This window comes from Homalodisca vitripennis, chromosome 4, assembly GCF_021130785.1.
Source record: "Homalodisca vitripennis isolate AUS2020 chromosome 4, UT_GWSS_2.1, whole genome shotgun sequence".
NCBI classification, from domain to species: domain Eukaryota; kingdom Metazoa; phylum Arthropoda; class Insecta; order Hemiptera; family Cicadellidae; genus Homalodisca; species Homalodisca vitripennis.
In genome coordinates, this window is record NC_060210.1 from 59,109,396 (window position 1) to 59,133,110 (window position 23,715).

Below are 23,715 nucleotides of genomic sequence, written 5' to 3' on the forward strand. Positions count from 1 at the left end.
ACAATGCACTTTCAAGTTGACAAGATCTCCTTCCATTTATAAATGACTTGATTCTTTCTTTTTATAATAATTATATCTTTCTTCACTAACATCAGCAGCACTCACTCTGTGTAAAGCTCTCCTAGGATGGCAAACACAATGACAGAGAGAGTGACCACAGTGACTTGGTAGCCGGCTCCTATCATTGCTGAGAAAACCATTGGGTTGCTGGCTGGACGAAACACGTCCCCGTGCACCTGCTTCCAGCCATACTCATCCCCGAGGTCACGTTCCTATGCACAAACATTACATAGAAACTAATTCATTTTTTACAATAATAAATCAAATTTATAGTTTTAGATAAATTTCTTAAAGATTTTCAGAACAATTTCTCTCCAGCTAGCAGCTTTTAGTTTCTAGCAGCTAACTGCCTCTTGATCTCCCTTCTCCTGGAACTCTCTGGCCCCTGAATTCATCCAGGCTCTGGGTCCATTTGATCTCTGGTCAATCCTCCTGGATCTCTATTTTCTTTACTCCTCCAACTTAGACCCACCCAGATTTTAAGCATTGGATTATCTCTGATCCTATAATAAATCTTTAAAGCTGCTAATTTTGGTTTTCTTGCTTTTTATGGGGATTAGTTCTTTAATCCAGATCTAATAAACTAGTGAAACAATTATTTTTAACAATATTAAATTATTAAAACGTTCTCCAATAGATCTGACAAAAATACATCATACACATACATGTAACGTTAGTTTCATTAACATGTCTGATTACTTTCCCAATATTATCTAAATAAAATGTCAGAATTAAATATTAACCCTTTGAGTGCCACAGCGTTTTGCTATATGGTGTGCATAAAATGCCGAGCGAAAATGCCTGATTCTGCAAGGGTTTGGTTAAAAATTCATAACAAATTTATTTATTGGTATAATGTCTTAGGTTTTTTTTTTAGATAAATATATTTTCTTTATACATATTATACATTGATCACTTATTTAACCCTTTGCGTGCCACGGCGACGATACATCGTCGCCAAAAACCCTTGCGAAAAGTGCCATCATAATTTTTAACGCTTTATTTTTCATGAATTCTTTTCACAACCAATATTGTTTTATTTGTTAACTATCCTGCAATAGATAAATAATAGTTCACATAGTACTTTATATTAGTGAAGATAAAAAAACACAGAATAATAGAAGCAACAACAGCGGGCGGTGATTAACCGGGCGCGTAACATCGTTGGCGCGTAAACAACTCGCTACGTATAGTATGCGTAATATCTAAAATAATACGTTCGGTTACATGGTTGTGTTTACATCGTTTTGAGGTTAGGATCTCTAAAATGATTTTGTTAAATTGATATCTCCCGTGCGTACGTGCGTGCGCGCGCGCGCGCGCGTGTGTGTGTGTGTGCGCGTGTGTGTGTGTGTGTACATATTTTTTGGGAAAATATGAAGACCATATATTAGATATACTTTAGAACCAAAGGATAAATGTAAGTAATGCATTAATTATTTTTTGTTTTAGTGTTGTGTTACCGGTACTGAAAAATGATTTTTTCATTATGTACATAATTTCAAGCATTGTTATGTAACTATAGTAATTATATAAAAAAAGTTAACCATTATTTTTTTTCACATTAACAATGTTATAAAGAATATTAAAAAAATTCTTCCCATAGTAAAATTGTTTCTTATTAATTTGTCAAAAAAAATAAAAACTAAAAAATAAAAATTGCTTTATACATTTTTTGGTTTTGACATGCCAAAACTAATATTATTTTATGTTGTTTCATTTGTTTTGTAACATTTTATTGTAATACAAACTTTTTACAAATATTTTGATACCTGTTTCATAAAAATAGTATGAAAAATAATAAAAATATATTCTTTTTCCGGAAGCCCAGTAATACTTCTTATTATTCCCTGGCATTTTTCGCATATGACTTGCAATATAGTTGCTAGTGCATTTCTTTTGTACTAAATTTTTTGCCTTGTGGCATTCAAAGGGTTAACGTTTTTATACAAATAACAAAAATCATTAACAGAAACTTTATGGGCAAAAACATTTAGTTTTTTATTTTGACACAACTTAGTGTTATTGAAATATTTTATTTTTTCAATTTGTTATTCTATCTTATACTCCATAATTCTTTACAAAAAGACATATTAAATTCTTTTTGTACTTATAAATAAAATTTGGAAAATAAGTATGAAAATATGAACCACTACAAAACTAGAAATTTTCTAACCTAACGTAACACTCTCTGTATTGTCTACACTGCTAATGCTTAAATCTAATGCCTGCAATACTAGGTCTTCATTGTCATCAATGTTTTTACGACTCATTGTTTATAAATATCACTGAAAAAACACAAAAAACATTAAAACTGTACAAACGTATTTAGTAAAGTACTAGCCGCTTACGATCGCCGTAACTCACGGTCAAGTCATTGTTCTACTTACACACAGACTAGAACAGTATATACAAACGAAATAATTTGAAGATACTAACACTACAAACCCATTTACACTTAAAAACTTTCAATATCATTTGTGAAATAAACAGCAGAGCAAACAAAACATGTGATGGCTCGTCCGCGTAGCGGTCAATTCTAAACTCGACTAACGCGCTCACTTTACAACCACTGTAAAAATCAGAATCTAACCAGAATGCAACAAAACCTACATCAAAAGTTACATTGAAGCCTTTGGAATGCGTATGTATAGTCATTGAGCCAATTTAGATATATAATACTATATAAAATATAAGCGTTACTGCAGAAGTCGCTAACAGCGATTCTGGCATTTCTTGCATATAATGCGGGATCGCTGACAGCGATGCTCCGGCACTCAAAGGGTTAAAATATAAAAATATTTAAAAAATCCATGTTTAGATTTCCACAATAAAACGTTAAGAGTAAAGAATCGGGGCTGTTATTTAAGATTTACTATATATTTGTATTTTCTAAATTGAAACCGTTACAAATGCAAGTGTTTGTGTGGATAGACAAACATAGTACAAACAATAAAATAAGTACATTGAGAATGTTTAAATTTAGAATTTAATTAATGAAAATTAAGAAGTTGCTGTATCTTTTTTTAATATTCAGCATTAATACTGTGTGATATATTTATAATATTAATAAAAAAAGAGCTTTCTCAATTCTTCTGACTGCAACAAACTCGCCAAGGCTAGATATCCTGTGAAAACTTACCATATCGTCTAACTCTTCATCTTTGCTATATCTGGCATAGTCTTTTCTCAGGGTCCTCATGAGGATCATGGAGACCAGACCCACAAGGAATATCACCATCATGAAGCTGTTAAAGATGCTGAACCAATGTATCTGTCAAAACATAATGACATTTTAAAACACAAATGATACTTTATTCTACACATTTAATATACTCTACAGCAGGGTTTCTCAACCTTTTTGAACCTACAACCCCTTTTTGTGTCTGAAATTTTGACAACCCCCAACTGTATATAGCAATTGTGAGGGGGGGTAGGAATTCATCACCACTAAATAAACAGGACTCGTATCTTGTAAAATGCTACACAACGAGTCTTATTTGAAGTTTAGGTTCACGTCCCTTGGAAATAAGCCGCAGTGCATCGTGTGTGGTGAAGTGCTATCCACTGATTAAATGAGACCATTGAAAATGTTACGTCATCTGGAAAGGAAACATCATGGACTCAAGGATAAACACAAGCTTTTTTGAACAAAAAAGTCAGGCTCTGAAGTATCAAATAGGAAAAATTACTAAAATGAGTAATACTAACCAAAATGCTCTTCATAGTACATGTGTTGTACTTTATTTTGTTGGTATAATAGTTACATAAAAATTGACTGAAGCACCAAACCACATATAATATCAGTACAATTGATACTTCCTGCTGTTACTGACATGGTTTCACAGGTGATATACCTCAGTAGCACAAAGAAATTTCAGTATGGCTGAAAACTAAACAAAATTGAGTTTTTTCAATACACATTTTTTTAAACCGACTGACACTCTCAGTTGTTTTTAAGTGTTGTTTTTGTTCAATATAAAAAGGGCGAAGCAATCAAAGAGAACATTTTATTCTGCAAAACACGCCCTTACAACACAACAGGAGAAAACATATATGATCTGTTCATTAAAGCTACTGTGAACCCTTTAAAATCAGTTAAGGAAAATGTGTTTCAATATGAAGTAATGGTGGTGTTGCTCTCAACAGTAAAAAAGTGAACTTATTGCAAGATTGAAAAACATCATGCTTAATGCTAAACGGGTTCACTGTTTCTTACATAGACAAGCTCTGGCATCAAAGCAAATGCCAACCGAACTTCTTCTTCAAGTTCTGGATGATGCAGTGAATATTAATTTTTTAAAGCTTGTTTATTGCAAAAACGTCTTTTTCCAATCTGTGTGAAGGCTCTTTACATAAAATTGTTTTGGTTCACACAGAAGTACATTAGCTTTTCTTAGGAAACGTGTTTAGCAGACTGAGTTAAGATTAGAAATGATGGTCTTCTTTCGGGATGCTAATCCCCAGCCTGCCATACTGAAGCACAAATCAAAACGTAAAACACTAAACTCATGATTGCAAAATTAAAATATACATCAACACAACGTTCTGTTTGGACAAACAGGTTATAAAGACGTGCAAACGTGATTTGGTAATAGTTCATAAATTTTCTACTGAATTGTAATAGCATTCAAACATCATTACCTTATGACAAAGAAACACCACTAGAGTAAATTAAAACTCATTTCCACCTGTCAGGCATTGCGTAACCAGATAGCTGTTTGCAAATGTTTAAATATGGGCATGGGCAGTTGACCGCAAAGCGGCGTTGCACGTGTTAACACAGGCATGGCAGTTAAAGGGTTAAGAGTGGATAATATAATGAATAAGTTCTTACACTTAATCATTGTAGTAACCCCTTAACCACTACAGATGCACAGTGGCAATGATGCAATTAGACACAATTATATGTAGCTGTGAAACAAAACTAAATTGGAGCGTAACAATGAGCTTAACTTACTCTGTGTTGGAAAAAATTTGGATCCAAATATTTATCAAAACGGTCTTCAAATTTGACAGGTGATGGTTTCCAGTTAACTTCGTACGTGAAGGGAATCTTCACTCCAAGTTCCAACTTGATCTTGTACTCAGACGTTAGGTTTACATCGACAATGTATTTGCCATTGTAACCAATATCAAACTTCTTATGTGTCCAGATGTAGTAGTTCATCTGGCCATTCACCTCTTCCATTTCACCAACAATTCCTAAAAAAACCATAATAAAAATTAAAATACTACTTAAAAATAAAAATTCACTAAATAAACATAAATGGACACATACAATATTGTTAACCAACTGGCACCTTAATATTTATTTCTGCACTGGATTTTCCTGGTTGGATTCAATTAAAAATGCCAGAAACACACATAGGGATATGCAAAATATGTATTTTTAATACAATTTGATTGCCTAATATATATATATATATATATATATATATATATATATATATATACATTTCACATAATAAATGGAAATGATCACAGGATGCTCTTATTTTTAAAAATCGGAATAATTAAACAAATTTCTTTTAAGTAAAAATGTTATTTATTATAAAAACTTTGAAATTAAATGACATATTTAGTTATATAAACCTATAGAGCATTAATTAGGTATTACAAATTTTATGTTGATAGACTATTTAAATTTACAACATGGGAAATTTGATTTACTTGAATTATTTTTTCATGTTATACAACATTCATAAAATTAACATTTTGGAACATTTTTTAGATAAAGATACATATTGAAGAAAATCTAATTTAAATACTTTGTAGGAAACATGATTTTTTCAATCATTTTCCATCGCTCAGTGATAACAAAATTCAGTAACACTACATTTTTGTATCACTGAACGATGGCAAATGTCCTGAAAATTCCTGTTTACTTCACGATCAAGAACAAACTTTAAACAAAGAATTGATTCTCAGTAAATACTTTGTTTTATAACAAAAGAAATGTATTTTTAATATTATAAAACATGTGTTGTTTGGAATTATTTACTTCACTAGAGAAAGCACGAATTGTTAGGAAGGTCATTTCATATTAATTTATTGTCCATATAGTAACTTCTGTACTAGCAAGCCAATTTTTGGCGTATTTGCAGGTTTTTTTAAGTGTTATGAAATATGGGATTTATGCAAAAATACTATTATACAGAGTCATACAATTATATGATAATTATATTAATTCCTGTCAAATATGCAGAAGTTTAGTATAGAACTGGTTGTATAAAAAAAAAATGAAGAAAAAAACTGAAATAGCCAAAAATGCAGAATGTATCACCTAATAAGAAAACAAAACACAATAAATATACAAGATGTTCATAATATACTAACTTAAACCAAAGCAAACTGACCAATATACAATATTATTTTACATACACACCTCTTATAAGTGTGATGTATCATATTAATTCCAAGTTTGTGTTCTACAGGGTCTGTATAATAAGTAACCGGACTGAGCCTGCCCCGCTCCGTCAAAGCGTCTGCTAACCGGTATGTGGTGCTGTAGTGGTGGTGGGGGGGTCCAGTGAAAGGGAACCGGGCTGCAGCAGTTGCCTCCAAGCGCTTGGAGAGTTAGTATCAAGCGAGAGCGGAGTGCATGTTCAGTTACCCCGTCGGAGTGAAAATGGAGAGTACGATCGAGCAACGTTTTAGCATTAAATTTTGTGTCAAACTCAAGAAAACGGCCACGGAAACTCTTGAAATGATTCAAGAGGCTTACGGTGAGGATGCTCTGTCCAGAATTCAGGTGTTTCAGTGGCACAAAAATTTCCGGGAGGGCCGTGATGACGTCCATGACAAACAGCGCGTCGGTCCTCCGTCAACGAGTCACACGGACACAAATGTGCAAAAAGTGCGTGATGTGTTGAACAGTGATCGTCGTCTGAGCATTCGGGCTATCGCAGATGAGGTCGGAATTGATAAGATGACCGTTCAAAACATTATTAAGAACGATCTGGGCATGAGGAAGATCTGCGCGAAGGTGGTACCCAAACACCTGACTGATGAGCAAAAGAAGCGTCGTGTTGCTGTCGCTTCGGAAATCCTTGATCGACTGCAAACCGAACCAGAGTTTTTCAACCACGTTATTACAGGAGACAAGACGTGGGTTTTTGAATACGATCCTGAGACGAAGAGGCAGAGTTCGGAATGGCACACACCGGCGTCACCACGACCGAAAAAAGCGCACATGTGCAAATCGAAGGTGAAGTCGATGCTCATTGCTTTCTTTGACGTGAAAAGCATTGTTCACAAAGAGTTTGTGCCACCCGGTCAAACTGTAAACGGCCAGTACTACAGAGAGGTGCTCCGTCGACTAACCGCCTGGGTTCACCGAGTCCGTCCGGAGATTGCCGATTCGTGGATTCTCCATCACGACAATGCACCGTTGCACACCTGCCTGCTCGTCACCGGACAGTTGGCAACACAGTCGAGGGCAACGTTGCCACAGCCTCCTTACAGCCCGGATATGGCACCACCGGACTTCTTTCTGTTACCCAAGATCAAGAGACACCTTAAGGGGACGCGGTTCGGGACTCTGGAAAACGTTCAACGTGCTACGACGAGGGCTCTAGACAACATCGAGGTTGCCGACTTCCAGGGAGCATTTAGGGATTGGAAAATACGGTATCAGCGTATTATCGACTCCAATGGGGACTACTTTGAAGATTTCTAAAGAAAAATTGTACATATTTTGCCAATAAAAAATTTCCTGAAGTCAGTCCGGTTACTTATTATACAGACCCTGTATTACCTACATGACAATTTATGTCTTGGTATTAAAAAATACAATAAAAATTAATTGGAATAATACAAAGAAGTTAGGTAAAAATTTGCTATACTCATTTTGTTAGTTTTGGGCAAATATTTGTTCAAAACCAATAATTTTATCACACAGTATAGAATGTACGCTTTTCATTGATATATGATGTTGTAAATCTTTATTGTAAATGAAAATACCACTTTGTACAAATACTTACATTTTGTACTTTAAAATTATGTGAAAAACCACTTAAATAAGTCTAAGATAAAAAATCTAACACAATATCCTTCACTACTTACAATACAGAGTCAACATAACTTAGTTTTAAACATTTCTTTGGTGAAAGTACCCAGTATTTGTGACAAAAAATTGAAATAGTTTTTTTTTCATCCCAGCCATATATCTTTCCTTTCACAATCCAACCTTTACCTTTTTGTATATTGTAAAATTGAGAATAAATACATTTCTATTAATTTTATTCCAAATAACCATGTGTCATTAATAAGACATTTTTATTGTTTAAAAACATTGTGTTTGTTTTAGTTAAACTTAGTTTTTACCATTATTAACAGTTTTTCACCTTTTAAATCTACATATTTTACATCGAAACAGAAGAAAACCAATTGTTTTTTAAATAAGTTTAATACAAAAAAGTGTATTGCGAAGTAAAATGTTTTTTGTAAAATATAGAACAAGATATACAGGCCTATGACTTCCATACGATAGATCCTGAAAAGTGGCCAATACCAGAAAAACTTTCCTATTTTTAAGCTTTAAAACTATGTAATACAACTTTTCCTTTATTCTCATCTTCTAATGATTAATACAGAATCTATCCTGAAAAACAAAGTGCACTTAAATGTCGCAGTATCATAATAGCAGCCAAAATACAATTAAATTTTATTTATAGTCAAAAACATTTGTTTTATTTCATTGCCACTTCAATATGTACATTTCCAAAACAAACATGTAAAATAATTGCAAGAAGGAACACACAGAAAATTATGTAACTTACAGTTTATTTTCAAATTGTCTGCCTCCGTTTCTTATGCAAGATCCCGCACACTTTCTCTAGGTCTTAACCATCACATTCAAAGTTAGTTTTTCATGCACTCATTGGGCAGCAAGCTCAATTGGTTCTCATCTGAGTTCAAAAGAGCTGAATAAACTTCCTGTTTCATCATTCCCCAAATATAAATAAATCCATAAGACAGAGGTCAGGAAACCTGGCCGGCCAAAGTATGGTTCCACCATGACCTATCAACATTGGGTAGTTTTCTGTCAACCATTGTCGCACATCAGTGGTGATTTTAAGAGAAGTACCGTCTTGCTCAAAATATCGCTCTCATTATAGTCCAAAACTAGTCCATCCAAGTGTGGGCAAAATGTTGTAAGAAATCTTAATAATGCTGACCATTTAAATTTTCTGAGAAAATATGTGGACCTATAAGTTGGTTTACGATGATATCTGCCCATATGCTGAATTGGAAACATCTTTGAAAAGAACTTAAAATAAGAATAACTTTAAAAGATACTGCCCAATATCACTGCTAAGCAGCCAGTGATAGAACTGTACTTGTACTAATGCTTGAACTTTTGTAAAGTAGTAAGGATGGAGGTGATTTTAGTGTAAAATACTTAATATCTTGTTCTAAGTAACACCAACTACACCAGCAAATTGTCAACTGCTTATTTCAGAATGTTGATAAACTAAAAGAACACAGTTTTTTTAAACAATAAAATGTCTATTAACACGTTTGCTGCGGATGGGTAACTCTGGTTAGCACTGCTACGTTGCACAAGGAGCAGGCGGTAACTATGGTTACCACAGAGCCTTTGTTCTGAAATGAAATCAGTGTGCGGCCAGAGAGCTATCACAACGCCATTTCTCGCTCCTCAGGAGGTACTTTTTTTTATGCACTTCGTTTTCACATTAGACTTTTTATTATTTTTAATGATTTTTAGTTTTTGTAGTAGTAAGTGATTGTGCAACACAATGGATCTTCCACGGGGACCAAGTGGTGTACAACAACCAAGTTCTAGGTGTATTTATAACTAATAAACGACTTTTGGGTGGGTTGGTTAGAATGTGGCTATTTTGAGTAACCCTCTTGATAATAACTAAGTTTACAAAATATCTCTTACTTACCCCAAATAGGTAGATCGTCAATATACATCTGGTACCAATAGTGGTTCTTGACAGCATATATGAATGCTTTCAGCTTTTCATCATTCAGCTGAATTTCACAATATGGTGTCTTTGAAATGTCAGCTGTAAAATTAAGAGATCATTAGCCCATGGTAAAATATAAAACGATTTATTACTATAGTTTAATGAAACATTTTTAGTACAATCATTTTATTATTAACTGGCTAATAAGTAAAATAGTGAAATCAATAATTTTATAACAGTCCTTGGCCTTGCCTTCTTCAAAACGAATACATGAATTTTTACTTGTTACAGTCCTTCACCTTATTTATGGCGTGTATATTTATAACACACACAGAAATAAGAACTTGACTGCAACTGTATGTAAAAATTATTGGTGAAAACAAATTTTATTTATCCTCATAATCTACTCACAAGATCTTTAGTCTGAAATAAAACAAAGAATGTGACATACCATTTAATGCTACTGAAGGAACAAGGGGTGCAATGTTTTGTTTCACAAAAATGTAATTGAATAAAATGATACTACATGATTATTTAGTAAAGGCGATAAACAAAGTATATTAAATTTTAGTTACTGTTATATGAGTACATGTTGTGCTTATCAGCACTCGATTTCAAGGTCACTTGCTTCTTCTTCCAGTTCTAACAGACCACGTGTAAACTGTTAAAATTAAAATACTTACTTCTTAACTATCAATCACAGACAAAATTAGTAAATCATTAACAATATTTTTATTGTTTGCAGAAGTATTGAATATCTAATCATATTCTTTCAATTAATTTCACTTAATTCTGTTTATTTATTTTTGTATTGAATCTTACTGTATGTTATTGAAAATGTAGTGTTATGAATGACACTATTTAAATATGTACATATATAAAATCTACTATTAATATATTATAATTATTGTTATTTGTTGTGAGTTGTGGTGGTATTGATAACTACAATATGAATTACTATCATTTTTACATTATTTTTGCTTAAATCCGATGTATTTTAATGGCAACAATATTAGCTTAAGCTATTTTTATTTAGGTACACTTTAAGTCTAATTTCACCATACGCTGCTACAAAATTCTTAAAAAAGGAAAAGGCAGACCTTTTCAATCTAATTAACATTTAATTTAACATAATAAAGTCTATACTCTTAATTGATTAGTCCTTTTGTATTAAACTATGTAATACCAAATTTCACATAATTAGTCGAGTTAAAAATATTGAAACCCCACGCTATTTGTTTGGATATCAATCTATGTATTATGAGTTATTAAGGATTCAACAGATACTTCTTAAAATTGTGCCATCGTCTGTCTATTTGTCTATGTGATAACACTTGATAAAAAGGTTCTAGAGACTAGAAATTTGACACATAGATACATCTTGGTCCAAAGAAAAATTACATTAAATTTGGGATCAAAGGACAGCAAAGTAACAATTTCTAAGATTTGTACATTGGTCTCATGGGTAACCATGATTGCCATGAGGAAAATGCAGAATGAATAAATCAGAAAACAAACAGAGTGTAATGTAAAGTTAATCATTAGACATTTTTCAATAAAGAAACAAAATGTTAAAACCATTAAGTGATGTAACTAAAATTTTTACACATAATACAAAAGGATTAACTCACCAATTTAAATGTTTTTGAACCTAGCATGGGCAGTGTCAAGGAAAAGCAGGAAGGAGCAAATAAATGCATGAGAAGCTATGTGGGTATTTTTGTGAATTTAATCTTATTGTATATAATTCAATATTGAATGTTACGAATAAAAATGTCACTCTACCAGTTGGTTACGAATAATATTTACAACTGCAAAAAAACTGGTAATACAGATGGTATTCTAACATAACTGTAAAATGTTACATTGACATCAATGGGTATCTTTAAATTCCCAGATCTTGTACAACAGGCTCACCCATGTTCAGTATAATTGAGTATATAATAATATATAAAAATATTTGGTACTTAACCCTTTTAGTGCTAAGGGGTCTGGCACATTGCCATACCCAAGAGTGCTATGCATTTTAGTTCATATATGCAGAGTTTTAGTAAATTCTTTACTATTTCCTTATTTGAGGTCACATCTTATTAAATTTTTTTTGTATTGAAGATAATTAAACAATAAACCGAAATAAATAAAAAAACATACATTTGTACTTATTTGGATTATTATAAAAAAATTTTCTTTATAATATAAATGTTTTTTATAATTCTTTTTCACTTTGGCATACAATTTTATTATGTAAACAATCTTATATTATTTTTCTGAGGCTACCATCGGAAAGAGCAACTAAAACTAAACAAATTACATATATTTGATTTTATTTTTACACAACAAATAAGAAGTGTGGATTAAAAATATAATAACTTGTCCGCGCCAAATTTTGCCCTACATATAGGCCTAATGTTTGAAATGCTCAAGAAAAAAAGTAATACACTTACTATTATTAGCATAAATGTTTTACTAACTTTATTATTATTTATAAAAGAAGAAATTCAAACACAGTTAACACTTTTTTACCTTAATAATTGTTTTATTCAGTAATAAAACTATAAAAAAGGTGAAGTAACTAATCATAACCTGCAATGTTCTTATTAAACATTGTAACTTAGTAAAATATAACACACACGGAAAACACAAATGAAAAATGAAGTAATGCAATGATTTGGAATACTAATGAAGTAGTATTTCACAATTATAACACAATTTAATGGATAAAATAAGATAAAACAGAGTAAACAAAGCACAGCGTTAGTTCGCTCGCAACGTAAACATCCGAACTGACCTTTTTATTTCACGCCAATGACGTATAAACAGCTGGTCGTCGGCAAATAAATATACAAATATCGTTACTCTATGGCTTTTGGATGAACTGTCATCGTTTGCAGCCAGTAACTTGCATAAACTGAACCAATATATATAAAAATACGCTGCGTCTACGACGTAGACGCTAGCACTTTTCGACATAAACGCAGCGTCTACGACGTAGACGCTATAGCACTAAAAGGGTTAATTTTCATATATAATTAATTAATTATACTACAAATCAATTAACTGTTTAGATACTGATAATATTATTGTATGCCACAATTAATGTGTTATCTTCTGGTATAATAGTTTAATTAATTTTTATCATAATTATGGTTTAATCATATTATAACATTATATTTTCACTATAAACTTCAATCATATAATTTTCTTTGAAGACTCTTGGAGCAATTGGAAAGACTTATAAATATTCATAAATGTAAATAATACATACCATTTCCAATTTATTTATTTTTCGTGTGAGGCCTTTCAAAACCGAAGGTTTCCTCATCAGGCGACTCCAAAAAATTTTGTATTATTTACATTTATTAATATATATATATAATTTTCTGTTGCAAAATCTGTGATCGTAATCTGATACAGTAATTAATTTTAATTGTATAAATTCATACTTTAATTATTTTTTAGTTATGTTACTTTATATTGTAATAATAAAATTGTAAATAATTGTATTTTGTATCATAATTTAAGAAAGTAAAGATTATTCTGACTTAGATTTGTTATTAAATGACAATATCACTGTTAGTACAGTTGAATGAAAGATTACTACAAACAAATCCGTTTAAGACGAGTATTACAATGGTTTTCCTCTAGAGCAAGAGCACATTGATTGATTGGTCTAACTACAAAAGTGGCCAAGATAAGAATGTCAGTCAGTAAGCCAGCATGACCACACCTTTGTACTCGATGTCCAGGCCACTGAACTCCAGCTCCACCCCCTGTAATGCCTCTCCCAGAGTCTCGTGGTAGTGGCTGATGGTCTCCTTGGTACCCATGCAGAACGGCAGAGAGAAGTAGGCATAGGTCTCCTGACGGTTGTGGTATGGTCCCACTGTGTTCATCCATAGCACCACCTCGTCGTTCTCTTGATACTAAAACAATTCAACCAAAGAGAATGTTGCTTAGGTCAAGGCCACCAATCTCAAAGCCATATAATCTTGAACACTGAAACAGGAAGTTCAAATGCAAGAAAGATAATGTAAAAAAAGTATCTTTAAAGTTTTCCAAAATCAATATTATTACTTCTAAAATGTTATTAGGGTGTACCCAGTATGCTTAAAGTTCTTCAAAATCAATATTATCATTTCTAAAATGTTATTAGGGTATACCTAGGATGCGTAACTAGCAGAAACCTTTTACTTCTTATAACAGCGCTTTGGTTATGTAACTATTTATAAAAAACCAAAATTACAAATACTGTTGGTTTATTTAACACTGACATCTGTGCCCAAAGCAACCAAGTTCATCATGTTTTCTCCTGTTAACTGGCATTTTCATTGAGTCATCTACTTTGGACTATGACCTATCTACAACACCTATATTTCACAGTGGACTGAATTGGTTTTAATAATATATACAGGGTGTTCACAAAAGGGTGTCACAAACTACTGTGGGTGGTAGTACACATAATTCCAAACTAAAAGGTTGTATAAACATAGGTTGATAATCGTCTCGTTTAGCTGCTAGACATCATTTTTTTTTATTTTTTATTAAAAAATTTAAAAAACTATTAGTTCTAACTCTAGAACTAATAAAGCTACAAATACCAAACTTCGCAAATAGTAATACATTTTTTAGAAACATTTTTTTTAATAATGGTGTAATTTTCTTTCATACGAGGCGTGTTCAGAAAGTAAGTACAGTTTTTAAAAAAAAAAACAAGAAAACAATTTTTAATACAATTTTATTTCTACATAAAAGCCCAAAACTTAAACTATTTTTCAACATAGTTTCCACTGATGTTCTAACACTTGTCATAGCAGTTGATCAATTTGTCTATATCCTTTTCGTAGAAGGTTCCCACCGACGAATATAGCTACGACTCAACAGCCGTTTTCACTTCATAGTCGGCTTCAAAGCGTTGGCCACCTACCTCGTGTTTCATGTGCAGGAACAAGTGGTAGTCAGATGGTGCCAAGTCCAGGCTGTAGGGTGGGTGACCGAACTGCTCCCAACGAAATTGTCGATCCAATTTGTGAGTGTTACCGGCGGTAAGGGGGCCGAACATTGTCATGGAGCAACACAACTCCGTTAATGAGCATTCCTCTGCATTTGTTTTGAATTGCCCGCCTCAGTTTTCTTAAGGTTCGCAATACCTTGCCGCATTAATGGTTTCACCTCTTGCGAGAAAATCAATCAACTATAAACGCCTTTCCGATTCTAAAAAAAGTGCACATAATTTGTTGTGCAGAGATTGTCTTCTTGAATTTATGTTTCTTCGGGGATTGAGTGTTTCGCCACTCTATTGAATTGAATTGAATTGAAAACATCTTTATTCATATAATATACAGTGGTATACATTGAATGGCGTCGTTATGTTAAATTAAACTAGCCGCATCTAAGTAACAGTATTTACAGTTTTCTCCATAACAAAACAAACTACACCTACTACCAGATTCAACATAAATTAAGGATGGTTGTCAAAGTTCATCAAATTTATATAATGGGTTGTTTATCAAATAACTTTTTAATTTTTTCTTAAATAATTTGATATTGTCCCTACTTCTTAATTCCACAGGTAGTCTTAGCAAAAACTTTGCACCTGCATACGATGTTTTTTTGGTATAAAATTCTAGCCTATGGGAATTAATAGCAATTTGATTTTGATTTCTTGTGAAATATGAATGACTGTCACCTAGTTTCAGAACCAATTTATTTATGCTTAGTTTTTTTACATGGAGTATTGATCGGAAAACATATAAACTATAAACAGTCATTATTCCTAAATCAATAAAATGTTGACGAACAGAGTCATCAAATTTTAGATTCAACATGGTTCGTATTGCCCTCTTTTGGAGAAGGAGAATTCTATCCAAATTCTGTTTTGACGTACCTCCATATATTTCAATACCAAAACTTATTGATGATTCTATAAGAGAGAAATAAATTATTTTTAAAGTATTTAATGAGCAAAATTTAGACATCCTATACAAAGCATACAATCCAGAAGTAACTTTATTAACTATGTGTTCAATATGGAGATTCCATGTCAAATTTTCATCTAAGATTAAACCCAAAAATTTTGTGGAACTTACTTTTTCCAAAGAGTGGTTGTTTATTTTTATTCACGGATTTACTGAAGATTTCCTTTTTCCTGCATTGAAAACAATAAAATTAGTTTTGCTGGTATTTAATAATAGTTTATGATTATTAAAGAAATTATTTATGTCCAATAAACTAGAAGAAGCATTATTTTCCAAATTATTTAATGTACTGCTACTAATTTTTAAACTTGCATCGTCAGCATACAGAAAAAGTGTTTTTGCTGGACTGTTTTGAAAAGAGAGCGGAATACCTTTTACATAACAGAGAAACAGCAGTGGGCCAAGGATTGATCCTTGCGGAACACAATGTTGAATCTGTGCTAGTGAAGAATTATTGGTGACTATTTGATTCTTAATGCTACTTTTTATTTCAACAAATTTTTTTCTATTGATTAAGTATGAACTGAACCAATTTAGGGTAATGCCATTGATTCCCAGGCCTTCAATCTTGTTTAATAGAATTTTGTGTGAAACGCTATCAAAAGTTCTGCTTAGGTCCAAGAAAATACCTATTGTTTTCTCTCCTTTATCTACAGAGTCAATGATGGAATTAATGAAATCTATGCCAGCAGTAACCACAGATCGATTTGGTCTAAAGCCATGTTGTTCCTTATCATGCAAACAATGGGTTTAAAAAAAATTTACTAATTGATTATAGGCTGCTCTTTCAAAAATTTTTGAAAAAGTAGGTAGTAACGATAATGGTCTGTAGTGTGATGGGTTTTTCGAATCTCCTTTTTTCAAAATCGGGATTACTTTGGCTATTTTGAGTTTTGACGGAAAGATTCCACTAATAAAGGAAGAATTGATTAAGTGGACTAAGGGTTTAATTAGTTGATTGCCGGCTAACTTTATCACTGTCATTGGAACCTCATCATAACCAGTTGAAAACTTATTGGGAAAAGATCTCAAAATTTTTAGAATTTCACATTCTGTTACTGGTCTGAATTTAAAATGTTTGTTTGTCAAATTATTAAAACAAAGCAGAGAATCATTGTCATTCTGAATGATTGGAGCTAACTGTGGAATTATTGACAATTCAATAAAATTGTAAAAAAATCATTGAAATGTCTACTAATTTCTTGTGGTTCTACCAAAGTTCGGCCATTAGTTACGATTTCAATGTTACTACAGTGTTTTTTCTTATTTCCAATCTCTTTGTTCAGAATCTTCCAGGTTGTTTTGCTAACATTACTGGATTTTTCTATTTTACTTTGATAAAAATCCTTTTTCTCATTAATTAAAGTATTCTTGTAATTTTTCCTTAGGGTTTTAATCCTATTAAACAATTCTTGATCCTTAATAACTCTAGCTGATTGACTCAATTCTAAAATTTGTTGTCTATCTTGTTTTACATCAGGTGTTATCCAATTATCTCTACACTTCCTTGAACGCTTTTTAACTTTAGGAAAAAACAAGTTAAAGCAGTACATACAAATGTCATGAAAAACATCAAATTTTACATCAACACAAGCATTATAGACATTAAACCAATTTTCCTTATCTAAAGCCTTAACAAATAATGCCAAATTGCTATCATCAAAAACCCTAATTTCTTTTGTTACAGATTTATTTTCAAGCTTAGGTTTGAATCTTTCCAAACCCTCTCCATCATTAACATCAACAACACCATCACACCATAATGGTCAGATAACTGTGTGTCAATTCCCTCAATTCTTATTGAATGCTCATCAAAATTAGTTAAAACATTATCCAATGCAGATTCTGTAGTACAAGTTATTCGGGTTGGAAAATTAACTAAAAATCTCATATTAAATAATTGCAATACATCATTAAGCTTTTGTTGGTTCGAGCTATCTAGAACATCAATATTAACATCTCCCACAACTAAAACATTTTTGAATCTCTTAACTAATACTCTTAAACAAAAACACAATGTTTCTAAAAATTTTGACACATTTGAATTAGGAGATCGATAAACTGCCATTAAAACAAAATGTAAACCAACCATTGTATATTTAACCACACAGCATTCAAATTCTTTTTCTAAAATTAAGTTTTGAATACAATTTAAATTAACACTTTTATACTTTATTTTATCTTTACATAGAACCATAACTCCTCCTCCAACTGAAAACACTCTTGAAAAGGATGCATTAACAATGTAATTTTTTAAATTGGACCTTTCAATTTCAGAATTCATCATTTTATGTTCATTTAGGACTATTATATCAGGGTTTAACTCATTGATTGTGATTTCTAAAGACTCTATTCGTGATGGCAGATGCTGGATATTAATGTGAAACAGGCTCAAACCTACTTTGTGTTTTTCTTTTGATTCAAACCCTCTAAAGTTTTGATGAGAAAGACCAAATATTTTTGTATTTATATTGCTGGTAACATTTTTTTGCTTAGGTCTAAAAAATTTTTGGGCACACTATCATTACAAATATACCACTGCTGAGGGAAGCTTCACTGTTGGTTTCACCTGTCACACTGGCACTCATATCCCCATATTGACTTTTACCCCCTTCAACACTTGTCACTACTGTAGACTTGAAGGGTAAGTGGACTGCAGGTGTCATCATTGGCTGATGTACATCTGTGGCTGGTGTTGGTTCTGTGGATGGAATGGAACTCGCTGAAGGCTGCGGCAAATCTGATGGCTCAGCTGTCATCTCCCGGAGACATTTGACCAAATCTGAGTGAGATAGTCCATTTTGTTTCTTCCTTCTGGAGGTTTCATTGAAGGTTACAATAAGTATGTTAGCATCTGTTACTTCTCTGAATTGTTTAATGTTTTTGATGAAGTGATAAGGTGGTACATGGTCCTGCACACATCCCAAGGGGGAACAGATTAATGTTTTTAAATTTCTTCTTTTGAAGTCATTTCCCAGCTGTTGAAATGCTCCATCATAAAGCTCCATATACTTATCATAATTTTCTGAGTTAAGGAAATATTTAGGTTTAGTTACCAAACCATATACTGCAGCTCCCTTGTTGTACTTCTGACAGGTTAAGTTTTGAGCACAATAGTCCATGCGTCTTGGTTTCCCAACGTTATCTTTAAAAACTGCAGCAACGCCCTGGCTCATCTGTTTGTAATGATTAAAATCTGCAGAGATGCAGTGTGCAAAGGCCACCTCGGGGTTAAGACGGTATTGGTTAATAACTTCATTCATATGCGACTCCATCACCTCAACATCTTGATTAAAAGTGATTTGTTTGGCCCAGCTTAGCTGTGATATTGCTTCAATGATCATAGAAGCTACCTTCTGTTTCCCAGTTCTACTCAAATGCAGTCCATGCTTTGTATAGTGCCCCCGTTCAAGTTGATTCAAGTTTATTAAAAAGACATTATCCATTCTTACTGTTAATTCTTCTATGTAGTTATTCAGGGAATTTATTTCAATATTTACATAATGATTTAGAGGCTGGTCATATCTTTTAGGTATTGTTGTAATGAATATTCTTCTATCTTTACTCTTTAGTTTAAGTTTTTCCTCTAGATGATTGTAAAGATTTTTCATGTTACCATTCAGACTGTCGTTCATCCCCCAAATGACAACAGTTGGCATTTTGTCCTCTATATCAGTTGACTCAAGAACTTGAAGTAAGGTTGTATTAGCCCTCACATAGCCAAATGTGTTAACTCTTCCGTAGCTCTGCCTTTCGATCATTCTTGAAATATCTTTACCTTGACTGTCTGAACATAGTGTTAATTTTATATTCGGACATATGGACTTGTGGGACTTTGATGCTCTTGCATCATTTGGAGCATTTTGCTTGTTTATTGTGTTTTTCCTATTTTTGTGTGACTTAGGAGGCTTGGATTTTTTTGTGTTCTCACTGAGGTATGCATTTGAGTGTGAATCTTGAGATTCCAAGTTGCTATCACAACTCCATAAAATATCAAACCATCATACATTAAGCATCATAACACATGATGCCAGCAATTTGACTGCTGTTTGGATTCCGGTGTGACATGACGGACCTAAGTTTTATCACCTGTCACAATTTTGTTTAAAATATCCTCACCATCATCACTGTACTGTGTGAGAAAAGTCAAAGCACTTCCGAGCGTCTTGGTTTTGTGCGCACAGCTGAGTCGTGGCGCGTGGCTACTTGCTACTACCCAACTCTACTGTACAAGTGTGGGTAAGGGTGGATGACTCACGACCACATGTTGTGACAAGTCCCTGGCCCTGGCCAGTTAGTTCCCGCTCCTTCATCCGTCATCATTACAGACTATTATCGTGTTTATTTGCGACTAGTTATCTGTTACTATTCACTTTTATTTACTTCTAATTTTTTTTAATGGATAAGTATGAGATGAAAAACGTTAAGTACGTGAAGATGAAAGTGAAGTGGAGTTTCAGTTCATTCTGAGAATCACAGTGAAACTGTTAGTGTTCCCAAACAACCCTTGCAAGACGTGATAGGCCTACCACCGGCATCCTCAAAAAGCAATTCAAAGTTGACTGCATGGAAGTATCATGAAAATGATTTGTCTTTTGGATTCAATTCAACATTAAATGACGGAGTGTGTAATCTGCGGAGAACGGCTATCTAATAAAGCAATGGTTCCAAGTAAGCTAAAACGTCATCTTACTGCTAAAAATAAATATGCAGCTGACAAGCCCCCGGAATATTTCAAAAGAATTTTATCTGGGGAGACAAGCCAGGCTAAATTTTTTTACTAAACAAAAAACATAGCCACAACAGCACAAGAAGGTAGCTACGCAACTGCTGAGCTTGTAGCTAAAAAAATTAAATCTCATACTTCTGCAGAGACGTTAGTTATGCCAGCTTGTTGTGAAATTTCCAAAATTATGTTAGGCGATGAGTTTGAGACACAAGTTAAGAAAATACCCATGTCTAATAACACTATTTCTTAAAGAATCAAAGAAATGATTGAAGATGTGGAAGTCCAAGTTATTGATAAACTTAAATTAGTTGATATGTTTGCATTAAAGTTAGATGAGTCAACTGACATCCGGAAAACCACAAGTGGTGACTTTTGTACGGTTTAATGATGAAAAATCTATAATTGAACAATTCCTGTTTTGTAAAGATTTCCCTGAGACAACAAAAGGAAAAGACATTTTGAATTTAGTTGATAAGTACTTTGAAAATTCAATTGTCTGCACTGATGGGTGTCCATCCATGGGTGATCACTTGACGGGCTTCTAGCGTTAGCAAAACAGAAAACCCCAGATATAGTTTTTACACATTGTTTCCTACATAGAAAAGCTCTGGTTGCCAAATCTTTAGTTTCTGGAATAAAAGTAGTAGTTGACCAAGTTATAAAAATGATAAATTATGTTAAAAGTAAACCACTGAAGCGCAGCCTGTTCAAAAATATGTGTACCTCTATGGATTCTGAACACACGCAGCTTCTTCTTCACACAGAGGTAAGATAGCTTTCTCGAGGACAAGTTCTAAACACATTTTATGAATTGAAAGACGAGTTACTAACATTTTTTAACGCGTGAAGGGTCAGAATATGCAGATATACTTAGTGACGACTCTTGGTGCACAAGTTAGCTTTTCTTGCAGACATATTCCAGAAGTTGTATGTACTTAACAAAGGTATGCAGGGAAAATGTGAAAATTTACTAACTTCTACTAACAAAATAGCATCGTTCAAAGATAAGCTCTTAATTTGGAAGAAAAGAATTTTAACACACAAATCCTACGACATGTATGAACTGACAGAAAAGTGTAACATTGACCAAACTCTTTGTGACATGACTGTGGAATGTTTGGAACTATTAAGTGAAAACATTGCAAAATATTTTCCCTCTTTTGGCATATCTGCATTTGATTGGGTAAGAAAAGAAATCCTTTTATGGACTTGGACAATAGTGTAGTATTGAGTACAACAGAAGAAGAGGAATTAAGATATATTATAATGACTGTGGCCTAAAAATGCAATATAAAAAACTGGTTCAAGATGCAGAGGAAAAGTCAAAACCAAAAAAGAGAGTAAATCCTGACCTAGCAGCTTTTTGGCTGCCTTTAATAAACAAGTACCCTGTAATAACTAAAAGGGCATTGACATCATTGTTGCTGTTTTCAACGTCCTACATTTGTAAGGCACCTTTTTCGGCTATGAACCAAATCAAAACGAAGAACATGTCACAGATGCAAATAGTAGAGCACGACAGAGATTGGCCTTATCCGTTGTTCAACCTTGAAAAATTGAATTAGTGAAAAAACACCAAGCCCATGTATTACATTAACCAAGAATGTGAATAACAGAAAGCAAGAAGTATTTTGTTTAATATTTTTCTACTTCTACTGGTTGTATTATACTACTGTATTTTGATGAATAAGTTAAAATAAATTAAGTTTCCTTTAAATGTAATGTTTTTTTTTGATTTATCTAAGAAAATTATTATTTATTATGTAAACTATGTTTATATCAAGTACTTATTTAATCAATGGTATTAAGTAATAAGTGTGTTGCAGCTATTGGTAGTTTTTTTGTAGTGTGACATGAGAAAAAAGTTTGGGAAACACTGACCTAAGCGGTCTGTAACAATTTCCTACAAAAGAGAGCATGAAATTTGTTAGAAATCGTCAGATAGCGTTGTCATATTGAAAAGTCTGTTCTCTTGGATTTTGTTGTTAACTGTCCTTACCACATCATTGGTGACGAGAGAAGGCTGACCGCTCCGATTCTCCCCATGCACATTTGTTCAACCGCCACTGAACATTCTAATCCACTTTCTCACCATTCCTTCACTCATCAGGTCTTCGCCATAAACATCTCGAAGTTGATGATAAATTTCAGCCGGTTTCACATTCCTTGCATTCAAAATCTTATTACAGAACGAATCTCAAAATCGGCAGGATTACTTTTTGTCTTAAACATTTTAAACGTTCAGAGAAAACTGAAAACGCAATGTAGAACAACTAAAATGGTATGAGTCGATAGCCAGTGAACAAAAGAAAGAAAGAAGGAAGAAAAAGGATGACTAGTGAGCATGTGCGGAACACCAACTATAGCGCTACGGAGGCAGTAGAATGACACAGGACTTACTTTCTGAACACGCCTCTTATTAATACAATGGCACCTGTTGAAAATTTTTAAAGTCGAATAACAAAAAATCCATTCATTATAAAAAATGCACAAGATACCAACTATTTAGTTATTTTTATAGCAATTCCAAGGTAAAATCTATCAATGCATCAGCGAGCACTATCAGTCTAGAGATAAACAACACTAAAAAACTGCAATCAAGTACTGTGAAAACTTTAACACGCTTTCATTTTTACGCAGTCTAAATTTAGTTAATATCTTGTATTATTGGTCTGTCTCACTGATAACTTTAACAGATTGTAGAAACTATGGCTACATTCAATGTTTTAGTGATTTCCTTGAGGAAGTTTCTTTATTCAAGGTTGAATTTCTAGTTACCAAATCCTAAATAAACTGACAATCAATTTTTACGAGTTACGTATGAAAGTTATTGATTTACAAAGGGGCCTAAAAGGATATTTTCAGATATTCGCTGTTGTTTAGTAATAACAAAAAATCAATAACGCATTTCAAGATCTGCAATCTGGTTTCTTCCTCAGGTACATAACTGACATAATTCATAACTACAATCATGGTTTTAAAAGCAAATTATACTAAAGTACTGAAATGA

At 32.9% G+C, this 23,715-nt stretch overlaps 1 protein-coding gene across 1 annotated transcript in view; it reads right to left on the bottom strand.

Annotated features, from left to right (window-relative positions):
* The window catches only part of LOC124359345 (transmembrane 9 superfamily member 3), a 46,892-nt gene that overhangs the window by 13,396 nt on the left and 9,781 nt on the right, over positions 1-23,715 (bottom strand). The window contains exons 2-6 of the mRNA XM_046812017.1: positions 13,729-13,924; positions 9,978-10,100; positions 5,021-5,265; positions 3,203-3,334; positions 106-272 (exon numbers count right to left, since the gene is read on the bottom strand). Coding sequence (XP_046667973.1) covers positions 106-272; positions 3,203-3,334; positions 5,021-5,265; positions 9,978-10,100; positions 13,729-13,924 — 863 coding nt within the window. The remainder of the gene's footprint in view (positions 1-105; positions 273-3,202; positions 3,335-5,020; positions 5,266-9,977; positions 10,101-13,728; positions 13,925-23,715) is intronic.